Source organism: Mustela erminea, chromosome 3, assembly GCF_009829155.1.
Source record: "Mustela erminea isolate mMusErm1 chromosome 3, mMusErm1.Pri, whole genome shotgun sequence".
NCBI classification, from domain to species: Eukaryota; Metazoa; Chordata; class Mammalia; order Carnivora; family Mustelidae; genus Mustela; species Mustela erminea.
In genome coordinates, this window is record NC_045616.1 from 50426043 (window position 1) to 50449321 (window position 23279).

Here is a 23279-nt window from a genome sequence, read left to right on the forward strand (position 1 = left end):
CATGTACAACAGATATTTTAATTAACCTGTCAAAGGTCATAAAAGGCCCTAAATAGGTGACTTAAATTATTACACCAGATTTTTATTTTTTTAATGTTTAAATTTTTTTCTCTTATGTCAGATTTTTAAAACATAGTCTTCAAAATATCCCTGAATTTCAATGTGACTTAATAAGTGCTGGTGACAGCCTTCATCAGCAAATAAATAATAAATGTTTTAAGATTTATATAAGCACTGTTAATCAGACATGTCCCATTAAATAACAGTCATTACTTTTTTTTAAGATTTTATTTATTTATTTGACAGACAGAGATCACAAGTAGGCAGAGAGGCAGGCGGGGCGGGGGGGCAGGAAGCAGGCTCCCCACTGAGCAGAGAGCCCGATGTGGGGCTCGATCCCAGGACCCTGGGATCATGACCTGAGCCGAAGGCAGAGGCTTTAACCCACTGAGCCACCCAGGTGCTCTAACAGTCATTACTTTTTAAAAAGAGATTTACTTATTTTAGAGAGAGAAAGCATGTGCGTGCATGGGTGTGGAAGGGGCAGAGGGAGAGAATCTCAAGCAGACTCATTCCTGAGCCCTCGGGGGCTGAGGTAGGCAGGGCTCAATGTCAGGACCCATGAGATCATGACCTGAGTCCAAACGGAGTCACTTGCTTAACTGACTGAGCCACCCAGGTGCCCCAATAGTCACTGTTTTTTAAATAACATGTATTACTCTCTGAGAATTGGAAGGAAATCTCAGTTTTTAACCAACTTCTACTATCAGCCACTTTTATGTTAACTCAAATAGAAGTGAAAAATATTTAGGTCTTTGTACTACAGTGATTCAATTTACCTTCTGAATGCAATTTAAAACACCATGACTTCTGAAGAATACTAACAGTTACAAAATTAATTATAGAGTTGATAATGAACACAAATACATTTTATTTTTTCCTTTTCTTCTTGCTTGCTTTCTGCCATGAAACTCTAACTGTGAAAAAACTGCTCCAACATTCAACAACACTGGGAGAACTGCTTCCCAATAGATGAAACTGAACTATAACTCCATTGCAACAGCATATCAAAACATGCCTAAAAGTTGAAATCATCTTCCTTTTTTTTTCCTATTAAGAATGTATCATCTAAAAAAAAAAAGAATGTATCATCTATTATCATGAGAGTAAGCAATCCTTTTTTTTAATTCCTAAGAGGCCCTTCAAAAAAAGGGGAATGTATTGTTGACAGTATAAATTCATTTTTCTTGACAGAGTTACCATGTTTTCTTTAAAAAAAAAATTTCGTTTACCCCTTAGATACAATGCATTAGGGCTCCTGGGTGGCTCAGTAAGTGGCACATCTGACTCTTGGTTTGGCTCAGGTCTTGATCTCAGGGTCTTAGGATCCGGCCTCACATGGGGCTCTGAGTGCAGAGCAGTCTCTCCGTCCCTCCTGCTCTGCCCCTCCCCTCACATGAATGAATAAATAAAATCTTTTAAAAAAAAAAGATACTATGCATTGACTATATAATCCTGAGTTACAACATCTAAGTGTTAATTTGCACTGCATATTACTTCACAAACTGTTACGGAATACACATAGGGTACTATTATTAAAATACACTTACTTTTCACCAGGAGAGCCACAGGTAACATCAGTCAGCAGAGAAAAGGCAAAATTCTCTGTCACTTCAGTGAAGTGACTGAATCCCCTAGTGTCTTTACGCTTTGGGTTAATAAGAGCACAGAGAATCTCATAAAAAAGATTTCGATTTTCAATACTGAATGCTTGGCTTTTTCCTTCAATAGATATCTAGAAAAAAAATCAGTATAAACAAATATCTTCAAAAATAAAACTGTTTAATGGTACATATGGTACAGTACATGTTCTTTATGAACAGTTATTAAAATTACCAAAATAAAGAAGAAATCTTGATGAATTTAAGAAAAATCAGCATCAAAATTATATTTCAAGTACACTTTCACTTTATTTTATTTATTTTATTTTTTTTAAAGATCTTATTTATTTATTTGACAGACATAGATCACAAGCAGGCAGGGGGGTGGGGGGAAGGAAGCAGGCTCCCTGCCGAGCAGACAGCCCAATGCGGGGCTTGATTCCAGGACCCCGGGATCATGACCTGAGCTGAAGACAGAGGCTTTAACCCTCTGAGCCACCCAGGTGCCCCACACTTCCACTTTAAAAAAAGCATAATCATTTATAAAGAAGAGTCATGACCAGCAAAATAATTTTTATTTAATAACTGGATAAAACCCCAGGTTTCTTGGATCACTTATTTTTAACTACAATAATTAACATCATGAATTAAAAGTAATCTCACTTTTATATCTATCCCAAAAATTCTTTCTCTTTTGTTCTACAACTTAGGAAGTAAATACAAGAATATTTGCCAACAATAGAAGAAAGATTATTCTTGTTTACCTGGCTTTCCAGGAACAGAAGCCACAATCTACCACTACATGTCTAATCATCAAATGAAAAAATCCTTTTCTAACCAAGAGTAGCCGGCTGCTCCCGGTACTCTTGTCTTTATCTGGAAGTATGAGCCTTCCTACCTTAAAGAACTAGATTATTTGTGTTTGCAGGACAAGAAGAGTAAGAGGAAAATGGCCTTCATGATTTATTTTGTTTTTCCTTGCTAGAATGACAGGGACCACATCTTTATTGTCTGACCTACGCATGGGTGCAAAGCCATTGATTTGTTATCCCACTATTCTTCTATACCTGAGAGGTCCCTATAAATCCTTCAAAATCCAAATTAGTCATCACTTCCTCTGTGATTTATATACTGTGCCCCACTTGCCAATATACATAATCTCTCTTTGTAACTTACACATACCTTTATTAATGAATCTTTGACAACACTGAAATGATTTGTCTGTTGTTCCTACCAGTTGAGCTCATTGAGGAAGTTGCCTATATTCTCCATATTATATTTAAAGCTTTGCAATTTACACAGTGCCAAGCTAATAGCTGAACTCAAGATCTAAAAGAATATCCTTCTATAAGATAGTAAGGAAGAATGGAGAATACTGTGTAAAGAAAAGATGGCAAAAGATACAAAGTAAATTTATTTACTTACATGGCAATGAAACAAAGTAAAAAGTTAACAAAGTAAAAATTTAGCAAATAAAAGCTACAACAACAGAGAAAGGGAACAGCCCACAGATTCCCAAAACAATCAAACTGAAACGTTAAATGAAAAAAAAAAAAAAAAAAAAGCTCAGGAAATGCTCCCAGAACTCAGAGAAAATATAACAGATAAATAAACCAAATCTATAAAATACAACAAGCATATAACAGGGCTGGTAGAAGCAAAAAGAGAGAGAGAGAGAGAGAAAGGCCACAGTTCCTTGATAAGCTAAAGAAACAGTCATGTCTAAAAATGCAGAGCTTGCTTTATACTCAAAAAAGAAACACCACCAGATGCATCTGGGTGATTTTTAAACATTATTTCAAGTGTTTTAAAAAAAATCCTACCAGAAACCATATAGAAAAAGAAAAATTAGTAACTGAGAAACAAAAATTCATTCTGACATCAGACTTTTTTGTAAATGAAATACCAGACGTCAACAGAGCGAAACATACAGTTTTAAGAATTAAAAGCTGTCATCTAAGGTTTTTAAAGCCACCCAACCTTCCATTCATATTTAAGGGAAACACAAAGTTTCCTTTAGTAAAGCACACAAAAAATAAAACAAAAAGGCCATCTATATAACTCCTGGTTTGTATGGGTCCTGATTTCAGCATGTTATCCTAACTTCTCTGGTGTTCACAATAATCCTACCAAAGAGGTGCTACTATTCCTTTGTTTTATTTCCAGACAAGGAAACTGAGGCAAAAAGAAGATGCCTAACTTGTCTGAGGTCATGAACATGGTGAATGGTGAAGTCCAGGAGGCACATGTTACAGCCTCCCTGCTGGGACTCAAGACACTCCCTCAACTTGCTTGTCCTAAACTAAAAACACAGACTGAGACAGTTAGTTGTCAAGTCAGTCAAAATTATTGCAAGCATGAAATACAAAACCAGAAAAGAAAAAATCGAGATAAGTGTCAATCATTATTAGTATGATTATAAAACATACCAAATGTAAAAATTAATTCTTGAAAAAAAAAACTGGTATTAAAAAAGTATAGGATGAAATATTCTGACTGTAAAAGGCCATTTTACATAAACAACAATAAAAAACACCCAAACTGAAATACAAATCAAAACCACAATGAGATACCACCTCACACCAGTCAGAATGGCTTAAATTAACAAGTCAGGAAATGACAGATGCTGGCGAGGATGCGGAGAAAGGGGAACCCTCCTACACTGTTGGTGGGAATGCAAGCTGGTGCAGCCACTCTGGAAAACAGCATGGAGATTCCTCAAAAAGTTGAAAATAGAGCTACCCTACAACCCAGCAATTGCACTACTGGGTATTTACCTTAAAGACACAAACGTAGTGATCCAAAGGGGCACGTGCATCTGAATGTTTATAGTAGCAATGTCCACAATAGCCAAACTATGGAAAGAACATAGATGTCCATCAACAGATGAATGGATCAAGAAGAGGCAGTGTATATATATATGTATATACATATATATACAATGGAATACTATGCGGCCATCAAAAGAAATGAAATCTTGCCATTTGCAAGGACGTGGATGGAACTAGAGGGTATTATGTTTAGCGAAATAAGTCAGTTGGAGAAAGACAACTATCATATGATCTCCCTGATATGAGGAAGTGGAGATGCAACATTGGGGGTTTAGGGGGTAGGAAAGGAATAAATGAAACAAGATGGGATCAGGAGGGAGACAAACCATAAGAGACTCTTAATCTCACAAAACAAACTTGAGGGTTGTCAGGGAGATGGGGGTAGGGAGAAGGTGGTTGGGTTATGGACATTGGGGAGGGTATGTGCTATGGTGAATGCTGTGAAGTGTGTAAACCTTGTGATTCACAGACCTGTACTGCTGAGGCTAATAATACATTATATGTTCATAAAAATAAATAAATAAATAATATTAAATACAACAACAACAAAAACCCACCCAAATTATTCAAGTTGATTTACAAAAAAGTAGAAAACCTGAATGAAGCATGGGGAAAGGTTTTAAAACTGCCAGGAGAAAAAATAAAAAGAACTTTGTTAGGGGTGGGGGACCATCAAACTTTCATAGAACAAATTATTCCTGTGCTCATTCAATTGTTCCAGAACACAAAACTAGAGGCAATGCTGCTCTGATTCATGTTCTACAAGTTTCAATCACCTGGAAACCAAAACCCAGAGAAATCTAAAATTTGTATATCAAACCCAGCAGTCTTAAGAGACTGATACTATTGTTAAGGTGACCAACAGAATTTTAAATGATTTTCATTGTACTATGCATAGGAAAATCAAGGGATAGAATATTAGGTCATAGCAAAAATTTTCCCAAGGTCACAGCTGGATTTTATCCAGAAAATCTTTAGAGTGAATTATTTAAAGCTGTTGCTCTTTTCAGCACAGTATTTGCTTCTTCTAAACATAAATAAGTAGTCCTTTCTGATGAGTATAACAATATCTAAGATTTATTAAGTTCTTCATATAAAAACACATAGAGAGCAGATTCTATTTTTATGAAGTTAGAATGTAGGGGGGAAAAACTTACAAATATGAAACAATGTCACTCAAAATACAAGACCTTAGAGAATGAAGTTCAATCTAGTACTTGAAGTCCTATTCTATGCTCTTGGATTTGAGGCTACCTTAGAGGTTTATATGAATGAAGTAGGGATGGACTATATGAATACTTGCCAGGTAAAAGCACAGGTGACTCTATTTAAATATCAGATAAACAACCAATAGTTGTTTGATACATGTATATCCCAAACACTACACCAGCATCACCTTGTTTTAATCACTGTAAGTTCATAATATATTTTTCATATTTAGTGTGGTTTGGTCTCTACCATTTTTCTTCTTTTTCATAAAGTTTCTGTCCATTCTCTCATGTATATTCTTCCAAGTCAATAATGGCATCATTTTGTCCAGGTAAAAAATAAAACAAAAGGGGCACCTGGGTGGCTCAGTGGGTTAAAGCCTCTGCCTTTGGCTCAGGTCATGATCCCAGAGTCCTGGGATCGAGCCACACATCGGGCTCTCAGCTCTGCAGAGAGCCTGCTTCCCCCTCTCTCTCTGTCTACTTCTGCCTACTTGTCATCTCTGTCTGTCAAATAAATAAATAAAATCTTAAAAAAAAAAAAGACTCTCTCCCTCTGCCCCTTCCCTTCTCTCTCTTTCAAAGAAATAAAAAAATCTTTAAAAAATATAAATAATAAAAATTTAAAAATAAAACAAAAAACCAAAATAATTTACTGCTGCTTTGATAGGGATTATGTTGCATTTACAGGTTAATTTACAGAAAACTGTTGTCCTTATGATATTGAATCCTTCTGTTGTGGGACAAGGCAAAGATTTCTATTTACTCGAGTGTTTCATGTTATTCAGTAAAATTTTTCAGTTTTCTTTATATATTATTACATAGATCATTATATAAAATATATTATAAAATGTATTAAATTATTAAGTCAGTTACCCAAATAACCAGAATTCAGTAATGACACACCCATAAAAATTGAATTTGAGAAGACAATATGGCACAACATTAAAAAAATTTTAGTAACAATAACATGATTTGAAAATAATCATGTTTGCTAAAGGTTACTCAAAAAAGTTAATTACATTTTTCCATATGAGTTTCTTAATAATTCAGTTTCATTATTCATGACAGATACAATGAAAACCAATCAAGATATACTACTTGACAATACTTGTTAAGGAAATGTTGATTCTAGACCAATAATATGTAGCTCTCTTATATAACTCATTGGCAGGTGGGGGGAAAGGAGCAGAATGTCCTTATCTTCCCTAAATCATATGAAAAAAATGTTTTGTTTTCTAAAATGTAGCCACTGTGCATTCTTTCCATCTTCTTGGCCAAAATCAACTTGTTACTGTCCTATGCCATTTCATCATTAGGAAGTTTGAGTAACAATATTTCCCATAGTGAATTCTTATCACTAGAACTTTCTCTGCATGAAATAGCAGTCATTTCTCTCTCTCTCTCTCTTTTTTTTTTTTTTTTACAAGCTATTTGGCAGGGCCTCCTCTCCTTGCTAGTGTGCTTTATAATTTGCTTTTCTATCCTCCAGGAGTCACATTTTAAGAGACAGCATGAGGAGTAAAATAGGCATGATAATCTAAACTCCATTGTTAGCATTTTAAGTATTTAAAGGGTCACCATGTAAAAATACAGTATTTATAGATTCACATGTATATATTCAAGGCTTTTCATACTTGCATATAAATATGTTGATAAGAAATATCTTGATTAAAAAGCCTCAAATAAATACCCATAAGAATCTTTTCCTTTAATAATGATTCTTTTCAGGGGCGCCTGAATGGCTCAGTGGGTTAAAGCCTCTGCCTTCCGCTCAGGTCATGATCCCGGGGACATGGGATCGGGCCCCGCATCGGGGTCTCTGCTCGGCGGTGAGCCTGCTTCCCTCTCTCTCTCTCTCTCTGCCTGCCTCTCTGCCTACTTGTGATCTCTGTCTGTCAAATAAATAAATAAAATCTTTTAAAAAAATGATTCTTTTCAGATCTCTTCTTTTATTGACATTTTTAGGATTTTATATCTCCATTTAATTTAATCATTTGCAGAAATATAAGTAAATAAGTGGGTTAAAAATAAAACCGGGTTGATCTAACTCCACATCATTTGAATGCCTGAAATCATCTGGTCATTTCTTATTTCTCCTCTCTGAGGGAGTATACAGGGCCCAGGAGGAGCAGGGACTAAGGAAAGGGCAGGAGCACCTGTTCCATGGAAGACTCAAAAACTGAGATGCAATCTCAACAGAGATTCAACCAGTTTCTGGAGAACCAGGAAGAGCTTTTAGCTTCTGACATCTGATGCCCCTTTTCAGACAATGGGCTGTCCTTATTGCTGCTGTAGATTACTGATCACTCTCCAGATTTAAGACTGGGGTTCACAGACAGACATCAGTCACTTCCAAGCCAAAGTACAGTGTCAGCTATGATCAATTCCACTCTTACGTTCAGAAGCTTAACCCTATCATAATGTCATGATGACTGACATGGTAACTATTTTAATATTTTAATGTATGAAATTTTACTCACCCAGCTGCTATTGCTTACAAGGGCTTCTTACCTTATCTATTAAATGCATCACGGCACTGAGCTGTTCATCTGTGTTCTCCGTGGCCACTTTCATGCTGATGCTGTGGAGTACTCTGTTAAGAATGTCCCCATCCAGGGGCTGCTGTAACTGATCCGCAAGTCCCCAGAAGGACTGCGAATCCGCATCAGAGACAAGAGTGATGTTAGCAGTCCCATACATTTGATCAATTCTGGCCCCACCTTTGGGGTCGAAAAGCACAATCTGGAAGCGTTTAGGAAATGGATTTAAAGACCCTATCTCTGGCGTTAGGATGACATCCAATATGGCATTGCTCTGGCCTGGTTCAAAGACCAGCATCCCTTCAGTTCTCACAAAATCCTTCCCGGAAAGAGCTGGAGAGATCAGAGTACGGCCCACTGTTTCAGCACTCCTCAACTCCTAGAAATTAAACAGCACCACAGAAGTGAAACTGTAACACCTCTGATTTTCTCCTGAACAAATTCCTACTTCTCAAACACATCCTATTTCTCTTAAACTGATGGGCCATAGCACCATGAACACTAAAACATGGGGTTTTATATTTCTGAGATAAATCAGAGAAATAAATACACATCACAGTGATGATGTTAGGAAAGACAGATGCCTTAGGACAGAGGATGGGGATGAGAAAAAAAATGGCATTACTGCCTCGCAGAAGTTCTGCAACTGTGAACATGCTGTAAACACTGCTCTAGACAACACAGGCTGCATTAACAGCAGGCAATATAGAGGGAAAGAAGGAGTATTTATGTTTTCATTCTCACCTACAAAGTTTAGGAAGGTGGGAGTTTGGAGGAGTAAAAAGAAGGAAGAGAGGAAGCAGGAGGAAGCAGAAGAAACTGGTATCCTGGTGGTGACACATTAGTTGTGAAAATGCTTTAAAGAATAAGGTTCTGGCCATACAGACTTGTGAATTTCTTCAAACCGTGGTTATTGAAATGGATTTTGTTTTTTTGTTTGTTTGCTTTTTAAGTGAAGCATGGGAACGTAGTCAAGAAAGAACAAAAGAGGGGTGCCTGGGTGGTGCAGTCAGCTGAGTGTCTGACTCTTGGTTTCAGCCCAGGTTGTAAGCTCAGGATGGTGGGATCAAGGCCTTCAAGCTCTATGCTCAGCACAGGGTCTACTTGGGACTCTCTTTCCACTCTCTCTGTTCCTCCCATTGAGCATGTGCACTTGCATTCCCTCTCTTTCTTTAAAATAAATAAGTAAATCTTTTCTTAAAAAAGAGCAAAGGCAATATACATTTATTTACTACCGAGCCAACAGATTATCTGTTGAATAGATATATCTATATTAAACTCCTAGTATGTGCCAGGGGGGAATACTGTGGCTATAGATGTGAACATCAGAATGTCTACATTCATGGAACCTCTGTATCAGAAGATACAGGTAGTGCAAAAGTTACAGAATTAATGACGTACTATTACACAAAGATGAATTTTTGAAGAAAAATAAGACTATGGAAGGCAATATAGGGTGATGGTAAGAGTACTGTTTTAATACTGCTGGTCACAGAAGCTCCTGATGTGATATTTGAGCAGAGACTTTAGTGATGGAAACAGACCATATAAGGATCTGGGGGAAAATATTCTAGGCAGAAGGAAGAGCAATTACAGAAGTCCTGAAATGGGAATCATCTTAGAATATTAGAGGAAGAACCAGAAGGTCAGCCTGATTAGAAGAAGGATGAAGGTATCAGAAGCTGACATCAGAGAGGTAGGCAGGGTCAGACCATATACATTCATCATATAAAGCATGGCAGGAAGACACTGGAGAATTCCAGCAGGAGAATAACACATTTTCTTTCAGATCTTCATGAGTGTTCTGGCTAGAGCAAGGAATGAGCATGGGCCCAGGGAGAAGAGATAGGACATTTTTGTATTACTTCATGCAAAACACAGTGGTAGCATGGAATAAGGTTGTAGGAGTGGAAGAGTAAGAGGTTCTCTGAGTGGAAATATATAATGAACTAGAGTCGGTAGGACCTTCTCGTTAATTCAATGCTGGGTGGAGAAGAGGAAAATAGGGATAACTCTTTGCCTAAGTGAATGATGGGAAACAGGGAAACACTGTTATGGGAGAAATCAAGAGTTCTTTATTATTCACAGTAAGCGTGGAATGCCTTTTAGACGTTCAAATAAAGATGTCAAGTATGTGCAATCAAATATAAGTTGGGATCATGGGTGGTAATGAGGTTAGCAGTAAAAACCACAGGAGTTCTCATTTTGTAGATGGTATTTAAAGAAAACAGGTTTGGGTGGCCTAGCCTGGAGAATGAATCTAGGTGGCCCCCAATATTGGCTGGTCAGGAATACTTCAGGCCACAGAAAGGAGCTGCCAGTGAGGGAAGGGTAAAGAATAGGAAAAAGCAGTGTTCCAGATGCCCAAGAGAAGAGCATGCTTCTGGAAGGAAGTGACCATTTTTGTCCAAAAATGAAAAGTGGATGGAGATAAGCATTTTCAAGAGCATTTGCAGCACAGTGGTAGGAAAACAAAACAAAACAAAACAAAGCTTCCCTGAAGGAAACAACACAAAAGCAGACTGACTTCAGAATGGATACAGTATCCACTGGAATACCATGTAACAGAAAAAAGTGAGAGTTACACATATCAACATGGGTATTCCTTAAAATCATGTTGAGCACAAGAAGCACACCATAAAACAATCCGCTGGCAGAATCTCAAGTGCATAGTTTCCTAAAGAGGTAAAACTAAACAGCACATGGTAGGTGATAAAACTATAAATAAAAGCAAGGGAATAATTCAGCATGAAATTCAGGGTGGAGGTTATCTGCAAGAAGTGGAGAGGTTATCTTACAAGAGAAGCAGAACGGTATCAGAGAAGGGTTCACCGTGGCCAGTTCTAGGATTCCAGTAAAGCCGGATTACTTAAACCAGATGGTGGTGATTTTGTGACTATACACTGCATATCTATATACTGATCTGATATCTATATACATGTATATGTATCTATTATATGTATATGTATTTATTACATGTATCTATTAAAGGTATATATATATACACACACACATAGAAATCTGATAGAACTTATTTCACAATTCACTTTTAAAGGGAATGGAATAATCAAAATGTTCTTGCGTTCATAAAACACATAATTAACAAAAAAGCATTATGCAATTTAAAAGCAATGACAAAAATCAAGATAGCTATATCCTCTATATCCTCTGAATAGCATAGGTAATGGGAGAAGAAGAAGAAAAGTCATACTCTTTCTTGAACTTGTGTGCTTTGGGCTATAGGATAAGCATACATAAATAAAAGTACTTGGAACTGGCTTTCAAATATGGCTATGTATAGGCCTATTTAAAGATAACTAGAGTTAGTTATATTTTTACTATCTCAAATCTTCATATCCCTTTATGTCACAAATACACAGATACAAGGGAACTTATGTTAAGACTATAGTATTTATGTACTAGGAATGGTGACCTGTCAAAGGGTATGTATGCTACAGCTCCTGTTTTAACTATATTATTATAATCTACTTAAAGTAAAGTGAAAATTGATATCTTTGTAACAGAATAGTAACTTGGTCCATAATTATTTCCTCATTCCTGGCAGCTACAAGAAAAGGGAATTTTGCATCTTTGTCTTCCAGTAATATGCCCAGTATTCAGAGGGAGAAAATGTGCTGGCAATGAAGAAACAGGAAAATAAATTAATACCAGAGAGGTGAGAGTTTCATTTCTATTTTTCAATTAATTTTTTTTAAATTTTGAGATAATTATAGATTCATATGCAGTTAAAAGACATAATAGAGAGTGATCTCCTGCACCCTTTATTCAATAGCACCCTTTATTCAATAGCATTCATCCTTGGTAATATCTTACAGAACTAAAAGATATTGTCTTTTATCTGGGATAACCGGGATATTGACATCGATAAAGTCAACATACAGAACACTTTCATCACCACAGGGACCCTTCATGTTGATTTTTATAGTGTTATAAAAATGGTATGAGTTACATGCTAGTGACAGCATGTGTTTTCCAAGGAATCATTTATGACGAATCTAGAAAGACTGTAAGTGACTCTGATAGAGATACTAGCATTTAGATTCTTATTATGGCGACCTGAATCTCACTCTCATTTGAGTGCATGAACTAGTTGATAATGGGCCTCAAATCTCTTTATCCTCTCTCCTTCATCTCCAGGGCCCCTTCTTCCCCTCTACAAAGTAGTGAGCATATGATGATATGGATTTCATGGGAGAAGAAGAATAAAGCATGTATTTTATCCCATTTCTCTTCCTATCTTCAAAGCTCAAAAGAAAAAAAAAATACGAGAATCTCCCACTATGAATCAAAATACCTCTCTTCAGCTTCATAACACTCACTTCAAGGCTATTGAGAATGGAGTATTTTTCTAGAGTCTCATATAATAGAGAGTTTTACCTTCTTATTTGCCAAGCTGTGGACTGTCACAAAGACCAGCTTTTCTGCCTGGCAAGCTTCCAGACAGCTCACTATGCACAGCTTTGGTTCAAATCTCTATGCTGTTAATAATACAACAGCAACCACCTTTGAAACCTACAGGCCTAAAGAGTCTCACAGGTTTGGAATCTTGAGAGAGGGGAAATGGCAGCATTGACCAGAATGGTGGTTTCCAAACTGTGGATTTCTTTGAGTTAGATGAGTCAAGGGAAAAAAGGCGGAGCAGAGAGCTAAAGTGGGCATGCTCTAATCCCCACAAATGTGTTTTAAGCAGAGTAGATACATACTTTTGTGTTAATATAATATTAGAGTCTGGCTGCTAAAACAAAGTTTAAAAAATAATGCTATAAATGTTGATGGCGTTATCTGGACCAAGTCCCGGGTCCGGTCACTTAGTGTTACACAGCATTGCTCTTCTGAGTCCCTGGTTACTCACCTACCCTCTCGCTTCCCCAAGATCCCCTAACAGGAAGGATGTGAAAAATGACAGGGAGACCTCATGAAATCAGGGATTTAAAGAGCCCTAAAGATCAATTAGCGTGTAATGTTTTGGAGAAGGAGATTTTCAACCAGTTCAGATACAGAACATAACAAAGATTCTTAACTTTTAGTTTCTGGGTTTTCAAAGTTACATTCTGGAAAAATTTTAGCTCCCTAAAGATTTTATAGAACGGATTCATATAAAAACACTTTGCATTGTATTATCACCTTTTTCCAAAAAAAAAGAAATACAAGACTATCACCTTAAAACATGACCAAAGTTAAACAACTGAACTGTTTCAAGAATATAGTTTAATGTAATAAACACAGGGTGAATTATGATAGTATCATGAGAAAATAATTTATCAAATATTCTTTCTCATTATATAAGCTACAGGTAAAGAAGAAAACCCTAATCTAGATATTCCATGCTCACCTGGGTACTGAAGTTAACAGACATCATCAGTCCTGTCCCAGAATCTCTGGCCACCTGCAAAGTGATTAAAGTGGCCTTCCTATGAGCCACTGGCAGCCGAGAACCCACAGAAAAATACACGAGGCTTGGAGATTCGTCACTCTGTAAGAATTTAATCGGTGCAAATCTGGCACTATTGTTTATTGCTGCTCCAGCACTTACTTCATACAGTTCCACAAAAAAAGGCCTTTCAACGTGAGGTATCTGACAAGTAGAAAATGAGACAGGAAGGATGATTACCAATGTTCCTATTTTTATCTAACTCTGGCATTAAGAAATAATTTTATTTATATACATAATTATAAAAATAAATACACATCTGGAGATACATTCCATATAATCACAGGATTAAGTTCTTATGTTAGATTACCACAGGGCTTATTTTTTCAGATTTTCTTGAAGAAACACCTTTACTCTCTCCAGGTAAGTGCCTTACTAGAAAATCGGTGTCAGGAGACAAACTTTGTGTACTTCAATATGCAAAGAGATAAATAAAACCTACCAATACAATGAAATGTTATTTAGAAGTTAAAAGGAATGGGACACCTGGGTGGCTCTGTTGGTTAAGTGACTGCCTTCGGCTCAGATCATGATCCTGGAGTCCCATATTGGGCTCCCTGCTCGGCAGGGAGTCTGCTTCTCCCTCTGACCCTCCCACTTCTCATGTTCATTCTCTCTCTCAAATAAGTAAATACAATCTTAAAAAAAAAAAAAAAAGAAGTTAAAAGGAATGAACCATTTCAGTGCTTTTCACTGTGGATGGATCTGAAAACATGCTAATGAGTAAAAAGAATCAAGATGCATAATGATGCATATCGCACAATACAATAAATGTAAAGTTTAAAATTAAAGCTTACTACATAATGTTAATAGAGACACATTTATGTAAAGATTTAAAAACAATATTGGCTCCTAGTTATGGAATGAATAACTCATGGGAATAGAAGGCACAGCACAGGGAATATAGTCAATGGTACTGTGATGGTGTTGTCTGGTAACAGATGGTAGCTACACTTGTGAGCATGGTGTAATGTATGGAAATGTTGAATGACTATGTAGTATACCTGAAATTAATGTAACATTGTGTGTCAACCATACTCAAATAAAAAAATTAAAATAAAATAACAATTGACAAAAATACTTATAAATAAAAAAAAACCCTCAAAATATCACTGACAGCAGTTGGCCTGGGTTGGCTTGGGGTTAGGGCAGGATATGGAGTTGGAGAAAGATGCTGAGAATAGGGGAGAAAGACAGCTCCAACTTTGAAGGATTTTATTTTTAAAGGATCACACAGATATATGAACAAATAGTGATAATAGTCAATTCTGTAATTTTATGTATTTTTCAAAATTTCCCCCAATTCAGTATCAAATAAGACTAAATTTAGTCTGCTGGTTATAGTTTGTCATGTTTCATATCAGTTCTTTCTTAACAATCTCAAAAAATTTATTCTCTAAAGCCTGAATTAAATTTGTAACATAGTGTTACCTGTTTTTACTTATTCACTCTTACACAGTAACATAAAAATCTTAGCTTTCTGGCATAACTCAAAGAAACTAAGCTGATACATTTTTCAACTGTGTGTCATTGTCTAGTTTGATATAATGCATTATTTTTACCTATTAGGGGCCTTATTCATCATTTGTTTTGTGATCATTTTAAGGAGAATCATTATGTCATGAAATAATATAACACACTTTAATAAAATCCAAGACTAAGTCAAATCTTAACCATACAGCAAATGAACTTAACCTCATTTTATTATCTGAAGAAATATAGTCAGCTTCCCCATGGCACATATCATTCTTTACCTGATCAACTGTCAGTAGTATTGAAATGTGGAGATAATAGTATTCGTCTCATTTTTGAGAAACCAAATTTGGCAATTACAATAAACTAAAATACTAGGAAAGTATGGGTAACTAATTCAAGAATTACTATTCCCTAATGGCCGAGTAAGCTTGAAATCACAATAATTTCATGTAACTAAGGATGTCAACATAGTATGCTCCAACACAGACTCCTGCCTTTTTTTTCCCTAGTGAAATATTTCTTTGCTTTTTGATGATGATTACAATGGTAATTACAACAACTTAGGGTCAAAAGAATAAGTTATAATCTAAGTAAAGTACTATCTAAAACTGAATAACCTGCAGATGGGTGCCAACACATAATTAGACTAGAGACAAATGAATCTTTCAGTCTTAAAACAAAAATACTCTATTCAAACAAGATGGCTGAATTATACTGGGAAACCAAAACTCACAGATCATATTTATACCTCCCTAAACTTAAACGTGACTTGGAGACCTCACAAGAACCTATTTCATGTGTAACGGCCCTAAGTTCCTTTCCTAGTTAGGTCAGAAGCCTTCCAGGGTGAGCTTTTGCTCAACTAGTATAAAATTATTTTTCACAATCCCAGATCTGCTTGGAAGCAGACAAAGTAATAATAAAATAATATCTTGCTTATTTACATATTTCTTAAAATATTTGCAACAACAAATGTTTAAATAATCTGTTTACTTTAAACAGATTATATGGGTGAAGAGATGCCTCCTAAATTAATTCACTATCATCTTTACACATTTTGCTAGTATAGAACCAATCCATAAAGCAGCAGGGAAAGGGGAAATGGTCTGGAATTCAAAAGACAAGTTTTAATCTTGGCCAAGTAACTTACTTGGGAAAGTTACCTAAATTCTTTGTAACTTCAAAATGAAAATAGTGGATAACTGTAGAAATGATTATTAGAGATATGACAGAGTAGAAAAACTTCATGGGGCGCCTGGGTGGCTCAGTGGGTAGAGCAGCTGCCTTAGGCTCAGGTCCTAGTCCCACGGTCCTGGGATTGGGCCCCGCATTGTGCTCTCTGCTCAGCGGGAAGCCTGCTTCTCCCTCTCCCTCTGCCTGCTGCTCTGCCTGCTTGTGCTCTCTGTCTCTTTGTCAGACAAACAAATAAAATCTTAAAACAAACAAACAAACAAACTTCATGTTGAGGGTTGGGAGACTGGACTGAAATTAGAAGAAACCACCATTAATCAGTGATGTCATTCTATGGATGAATGTGTTTGCTGTGTTGTGTTGCTGTGCTGTAATAACTCTGTAACCACTAGTGTTAATGTAGCTACTACATTACAATTACATTGTATGTAATATGTAATAGTGTTAATGTAGCTACCATGTTACAATTATGTTACTAACAATTACATTGTCTTGGGCTCCATTTTCATCCACTCTGAATAATAAAAATTATTACTTATTATAATTCTATAATTATTATTGTATCTCTTATGAAGGGGCAACTCCCTCTAAGAACTGTGCAAGGAACTTCTCTCATTCATTATCTCATTTAATCTAACAATGCTCTCATTAAGCCCATGAAACACAGGAGGCTCAGGGAGGCTTAGCAACTTGTCCCATGTCACTCAGCTCATTAGCTGAAGAGCTAAGATTTGAACCAAGTCTTCTATCATCAGAGTCCAAGCTCTTACCACCATTTTCCTAAACAAGTTCAGTATCCTTGAAGCCCTTCTTTATGTAAACATGTAGAGATGTTTCTTAGGTCTGCTGGGACCTCCAAATAATTTCTCAGAGCCTACTATGGAAAAACATGGCCACCGAACCAGTCTCATTTACATCTCTAAGTATCAGTTTATCAAACAAAGAAAGAATTTAAATTAGATAAAGTCATGTTTCCTTCTGGTCACAAAATGTGAGATGTTAAAATGCATATTAGAAGTTCACAGTATATTTTTGAAAAATATTTTTTCATTCTCCTAAGAATATAACTTTCTTCCTTCTTTTTAAATTTCCTTTTCCTGCAACTAGAATGTCTATCACTCTTACTTATACTTTGCCTTTTAACAGCTGGGAAGACAATGAGAGCAAAATGCTTTGGAAATTAGCTGCTTCTCAGGATGCAGAAGAAAACTCAACTCTATGATTGGAGTATTACACTGGGAAGAGAAATAGGTAAAACCAAATTCTTTCTCTTATGTAACTGAAACTACTTAGAAATGGGTTTAGCAGCATTTCCCTAGTTAGGAAAAAGGATATACAGAGCATTCTATGTACTACTCACAACATTCTCTTAATCCATAATTATGTCTTTAGTAGCTAGGGCTTCCTTGGGTATCTCTCACCAGTAGGGCAAGCTCAGAGGAAGCAATCTCCCCTCCCATCTACCACTCTACCCAGCCTATCTCTCTTCCTCTCAGCTTCTCCAAGACCACCCCTTAGTTCAGCTCTTTTCTTTTCCCTCTCTCTCCTGCATGTAGAGACCTCCTTCAAATGAGATCAAAGCTCAATTTCTCTATCTTTCAGGATCTTTACTACTATACCTGCTTACTGTCACAAATAAGGTATTTCCACTCCATGAAAATCATTTTTATCTCTAAATACAAACTAGTCTCACTGTACAAGAACCAAGTCAGCAAAAGACTGATAAAGGCATTTATCTAAACAGCATTATAGGATTGAACGGACTTTGATCTCAAAAGATTTTTTTCTTACGATGGTAACGTTGACATCTGTATATGAGATAGATATTTTGAGTCTCATGAGATCCATCCAAGATTCTAACTCACCAAAAATCGTATTTGAGATAAAATGTACAACAGAATTCCCAGGAACTCCTGTAGGCAGCATGTATTTACAAAGGATGAAGGGAGGAAAAGATGAATAAAACCATGTCCTAATTTTCAAGCAGGTAGGAGTCGAATAGTCAAGATAAAATATGTATAATAAGTTTTTACACTATATATTACTGGTAACTTCCATTAAAAAAGATAAGAAGTCTTTGTAAACTTAGAGAAATAAGAATTCTAACTGGAGGGGTTCCTGGGTGACTCTAAGTGTCCAACTATTGATTTTGGCTCAGGTCATGATCTCAGGGTCCTGAGATCAAGTCCTGCATCAGGCTCTATGTTGAGCGTGGAGCCTGCTTAAGATTCTTTCTCTCCCTCTGCCCCTCCCCCCACTCATGCTCTTGCACGCGCGCGTTCTCTTTCTCTCTCTCTCTCAGGAGGAGGAGGAGGAGGAGGAGGAGAGTGAATTCTGACTGCAGATATCAGGGAGGCATCTTAAAGGAAGTGGTATTTTGATTAGTCCCTAAGGGAGAGTCAGGAAACATGAACTTGTGGGGGTTGAAGTCACAAAATTACTTGAAAAATGCCTAGAAGAGGACTTAAGTAAATGTTTTTAAGCAGAGTAACATCATCAAATGTTTTGAATATTGAAATTTCTGTGCAATAGAAAGAATTAACAGCTAATGAAATTTTTCTCAAGAAAAGTAAAATATCATAAGGTGGTACATTAAATTAGAAAAAAAATCAGTGGAAATTTAATATTTCAAAAATTTTTTTTTCCTAGCTCTATCACTACCCAAGGTGACCCACAGCAGCAGTACCTTTGCCAACCATCAACTCCCATGCATATCTAGATTTCTAAAACTCCTTCTGGTGAAAGAAATCAATTCCTTGGACAGTAGTTGATTAGATGTCTTAGATCAGGAAAAATCAAGATGGCTATGGAACATATATATTATTGATATAAAGCAAAAATACTTCCAGAGAGTTTTAAAGTAATATGAAAAGACAAAAGATCACCATAATAAGACTTCTAGTGGCCATGCCATGGCTACTTGAATAGCAAAAGGAAAGCCATTCAGTAATTAAAATTAACTGACAGACTTAGAGTATATTATGCTAAGAGAAATAAGTCAGACAGAGAAAGACAAATACCATAAGATTTCACCACTTGTATGTGGAATCTAAAAAACAAAACAAATGAACAAAAAACCAAAAAAGCAGAAAAAGACCCATAACAGAGAACAACCTGGTGGTTGCCCGAGAGGAAGGGGTGGGGGGATAGGCTGTGTGGGTACAAGGGAGTAGGAGAAACACACTCCGGTTATGGAATGAATAAGTCACGGGGATGAATGATACAGCATGAGGAATATAGCCAATGATATTATAATAGCATTATATGGCGACTAATGGTAGCTATACTTGCAGTGAGCATAATATAATGTATAGACTTGTTAAATCACTATGCCGTACTTGAAACTAATGTAGCATTGTGTCAATAAAAAATAAAAAAAAATTAATTAAAAAATTTGAGTCTATAACAGTACCTAAAGGAGAAAAGTTACTGTAGTGTACAAAAAAGTGGTTATAATAGAAAATAAGTGTGAGTAAAATAGTATGTACTCAGTATTTAATTAATTTTAATTTGAAGAAGAGTGTTAACATACCTGGACATCTAGGTCTTTGATTAAGTATGTGTTCATTTATTAAAGAATGATAAATATTTTTTCTATATGTAAGTAGAAAGGAGCTAACAAAAAACTGTGAATAAAATAATCCTTCCTAGAAAAAGTAAGAATTGTACCAACAAGAGCAGTAAAGTATTAGGACCTATGAAACACACATAAATGAAGATGAAAGCAAGTCAGAAGTGAAAGAATGCTGGTAGTTGCATGCAAGTTGGAAGATAACACAACTCTGCATTCCATTATCATAGAAGAGGTGAACTAAAAGAGGTGTAATAAGAACAGAGATTCGTTATCTCATCTTTTATGAGATGAAGCCTCTAGGGTGCCCTTCTAAATATAACAAGATACCAAAAAGTCAGGCATATATTTCTAACACCTCTAATAGACCAGCTCCACATTCAAGAGCAATAGGGCAGAGGTGCCTGGGTGGCTGAGTCGGCTAAGCATCTGCCTTTGGCTCAGGTCATGATCCCAGGGTCCTAGCTAGGATCAAGCCCTGAAAAGGGCTCCCGGCTTAATGCGGAGTCTGCCTCTCCCTCTCTCTCTCTACCCCGGCTTGTGCACTCTCTCTCAAATAAGTAAAATCTTTAAAAAAGAGAGAGAGAGAGGGGGGAGAGAGTAATGGGCCAATAGTTAATGTAAAGCCGATCCCGCCAAGTCCAAAGAACAAATCATTCTGGAGAAAACATACGGTGTTAAGAAAAAGCAACCTGTAAGGCATATATTTAAAAAATATATACATAATGATCTAACAAGTGAAGTCCCAAAAATAGATCCCAACCAGATGATCAGCAATTCTCATCTGAAACAACTTTAGACAAGAACCAGGTCCCATAATCCTAACTAAGAACAAAGTGGCAAAAACCATGAATATGTCATCTTCAGAAATAAGTATTATTTCTCTTTTGGAACCAGTAAAATTATTACAATTTTAATTCTTATAAAAGGTATGAAAATAGTATGTATGAAAGGTATGAAAGGGACAGTATGAAAATAAGCATTACTGTTAACCTCAGAGAAGATCAATCTAACTGGTATAGTAATCCTCAGAAAATGAAAAAATAAGTAGAGAAAAAAGTGAAAAAAAAATCTACAATATTGCTATTTAGAATGGGTTTAAGCATAGTTACATGTTCTGAAAAAATTGTATTTGTGCATGTTTTTTTCTGCAGTTTCAAAGAAACCATGGTACTTTTGAACATTCATAATATTATTCCTAGTTTTTGTATTAAATATCTGAATTTAAGAAACTAAGCAGTAGACAGAAAAAACACTACTGAGTGCTCGTTATGCATTAAATTATCACATTAAAAAAAGGTCACACACATTTACTAAATGACTTAAGCTCTGGTAAGTTGGCAGTGACTAATACCATATGACTAATGCAGGTTCCTATGGAAAGGCAGGAGCATGCTTGTTTCCTAAGTGCCTTGAGCAACATGAATGCACAGAAATTTATCCAAAAGCCCACCAAGCATAGCCTCAGTGCTTTTTCAGTAAATCAAAACTGAACTCTTAAACCAAATATGAATAGAGAATGAGAAAACTTACATTCTATGCATAAAATCTATGGATATAATGTTGATTTGGCCAAAACTACAAGGATGACAAAAACATAACATTAAACATTCAGAGTAATCAAAATGTGGTTTTTTTTCCCCCAGAAATATTAATCTGGAGGAAAAGGGCATCAAGGGATCATTCCCTGAGCACTTGGTCCAGGAAGAATCTTGGAAATGACAAAAAACAGAAATGGAGAAAACTGACGAGGTTTTTTTTTTTTTATTGAGATATTATTGACATATAACATTGTATTAGTTCTAGGTGCACATCTAAAAAATTCATAATGTCATAATGTGTAAATCTTAAGTCTATTATCCATAAGAGATTTAGATATTATAGCCAGGTGAGACACAAAGAATCTCAATATAACCAATGTGTAAATTTCAATAAAATGACTTTAAAATTACTAACTTTAAAGATATATAATTAGAAGTTGAAAATACAGTCCCTCATCATTTCTTACCTTCCCCGATTTGAGCTCAATGGTGATCACGCACTTTATTTGACCCACCATACAGGTTGTGGTCCCTGACACAGAGAGAAGTTCATCCATCAGGTTCACACCGTCTTTCTTGAGCACGGTTGCTGTTGTGTTAAATGTGACCCGCCAAAAGACCATGACATCTTCAAAGGCCCTAGGAACAAAGCAAAACCCATGCAAATGTGTCTAATGCAGAATGTGTCATCACTGTGCTTAAGTGGACTTCTTCCTCCCAAAGCAGAGCACTTCTGGGACCATTGATAAAGCTGAAAATAACCAGTTCTCCTCATTACTGTTAAGAAACTAATGCCAGCGTTTAAGTGGCATTCTTCCATCACACTCTATTCAATACTAAGTTATTTCTTAAACTACCATGTATCAAAGGAAACAAATAATACTTTTCTGCGTACTATGCCTATTGTGTACCAGAAATATGAAAAAAAAAAATTAGAGAGTACCCTTGCCTTCAAGTAAATGTTCTTTACTTGTTGAGAATTCTTCTAAAGGAAACACGCTACCGCTAAGAATGGTTGTTATTATAAAAATAAAGGGCAGGGGATGACCTACGTTTCCAGAGAATTTATGTCCAAAATGGAAAAGGACATTTATCTCCGTGTACATGGGTATATACCAGATGCACATCTGTGATGAGCATTTGGAAGATGGGTACTGTTAGAGTATTAAGTTGCAAGCAAAATTTTGGTACTTCAAGTTTCCCTAACATTAAAGAGTAGATACGCTGAAGTGAAGACTTACATAAGCTGACATCTGTATGGTACTTTATGAAGTACAAAACATTCAAGGTGGCCCTAGGTTATACTCATTAACCAAGTGTGTTAAATTCAAAGATGAAGAATGAGAGCAAACAAAATAAAACAACCCCCCCTAAAACCCCCCCAAAATGAAAGCATCTGACACTAACATACCAAATTCCATGCTACCTTCTATTAGCATTTCATTCTGTCTTTTACCATTTTATGAATCCAAGTTAGATACTGTACAGACACATAGGATGTTACATCTTCTACATGCATATCAACATACCTGTTGGGTTGCCTTGTTACGGTAAGATGCAGTCTGTTTTTATCCGACCCTTCACCCAGCTCCAGTCCACTCTGGGACTCCTCACTGAATCCTATGATGCCATTGTGAAGATCACTCCCTGAGAAGAAAAATGGAGGGTTATTACTTACTAAAGACTTTAAAAGATCTCCAGGGCTTCACTCTTCTTTCCAGCTCAGATGATATAAAAGTGAGAAATTACAAGTGAGGAGGGGAAGTTACAATTCTTAAAGCTCTTTACTAAAATTAGAGTAGAAT

At 36.2% G+C, this 23279-nt stretch overlaps 1 protein-coding gene across 3 annotated transcripts in view; it reads right to left on the minus strand.

Moving 5' to 3' along the window:
* Positions 1-23279, minus strand: part of ADGRV1 (adhesion G protein-coupled receptor V1) — a 541343-nt gene that overhangs the window by 299138 nt on the left and 218926 nt on the right. For all 3 annotated transcript variants that reach the window (XM_032335763.1, XM_032335762.1, XM_032335765.1), the window contains 5 exons: positions 23004-23121; positions 21942-22113; positions 13597-13839; positions 8215-8622; positions 1611-1795 (listed from right to left, as the gene is read on the minus strand). In XM_032335763.1, the coding sequence (XP_032191654.1) occupies positions 1611-1795; positions 8215-8622; positions 13597-13839; positions 21942-22113; positions 23004-23121 (1126 nt within the window). The remainder of the gene's footprint in view (positions 1-1610; positions 1796-8214; positions 8623-13596; positions 13840-21941; positions 22114-23003; positions 23122-23279) is intronic.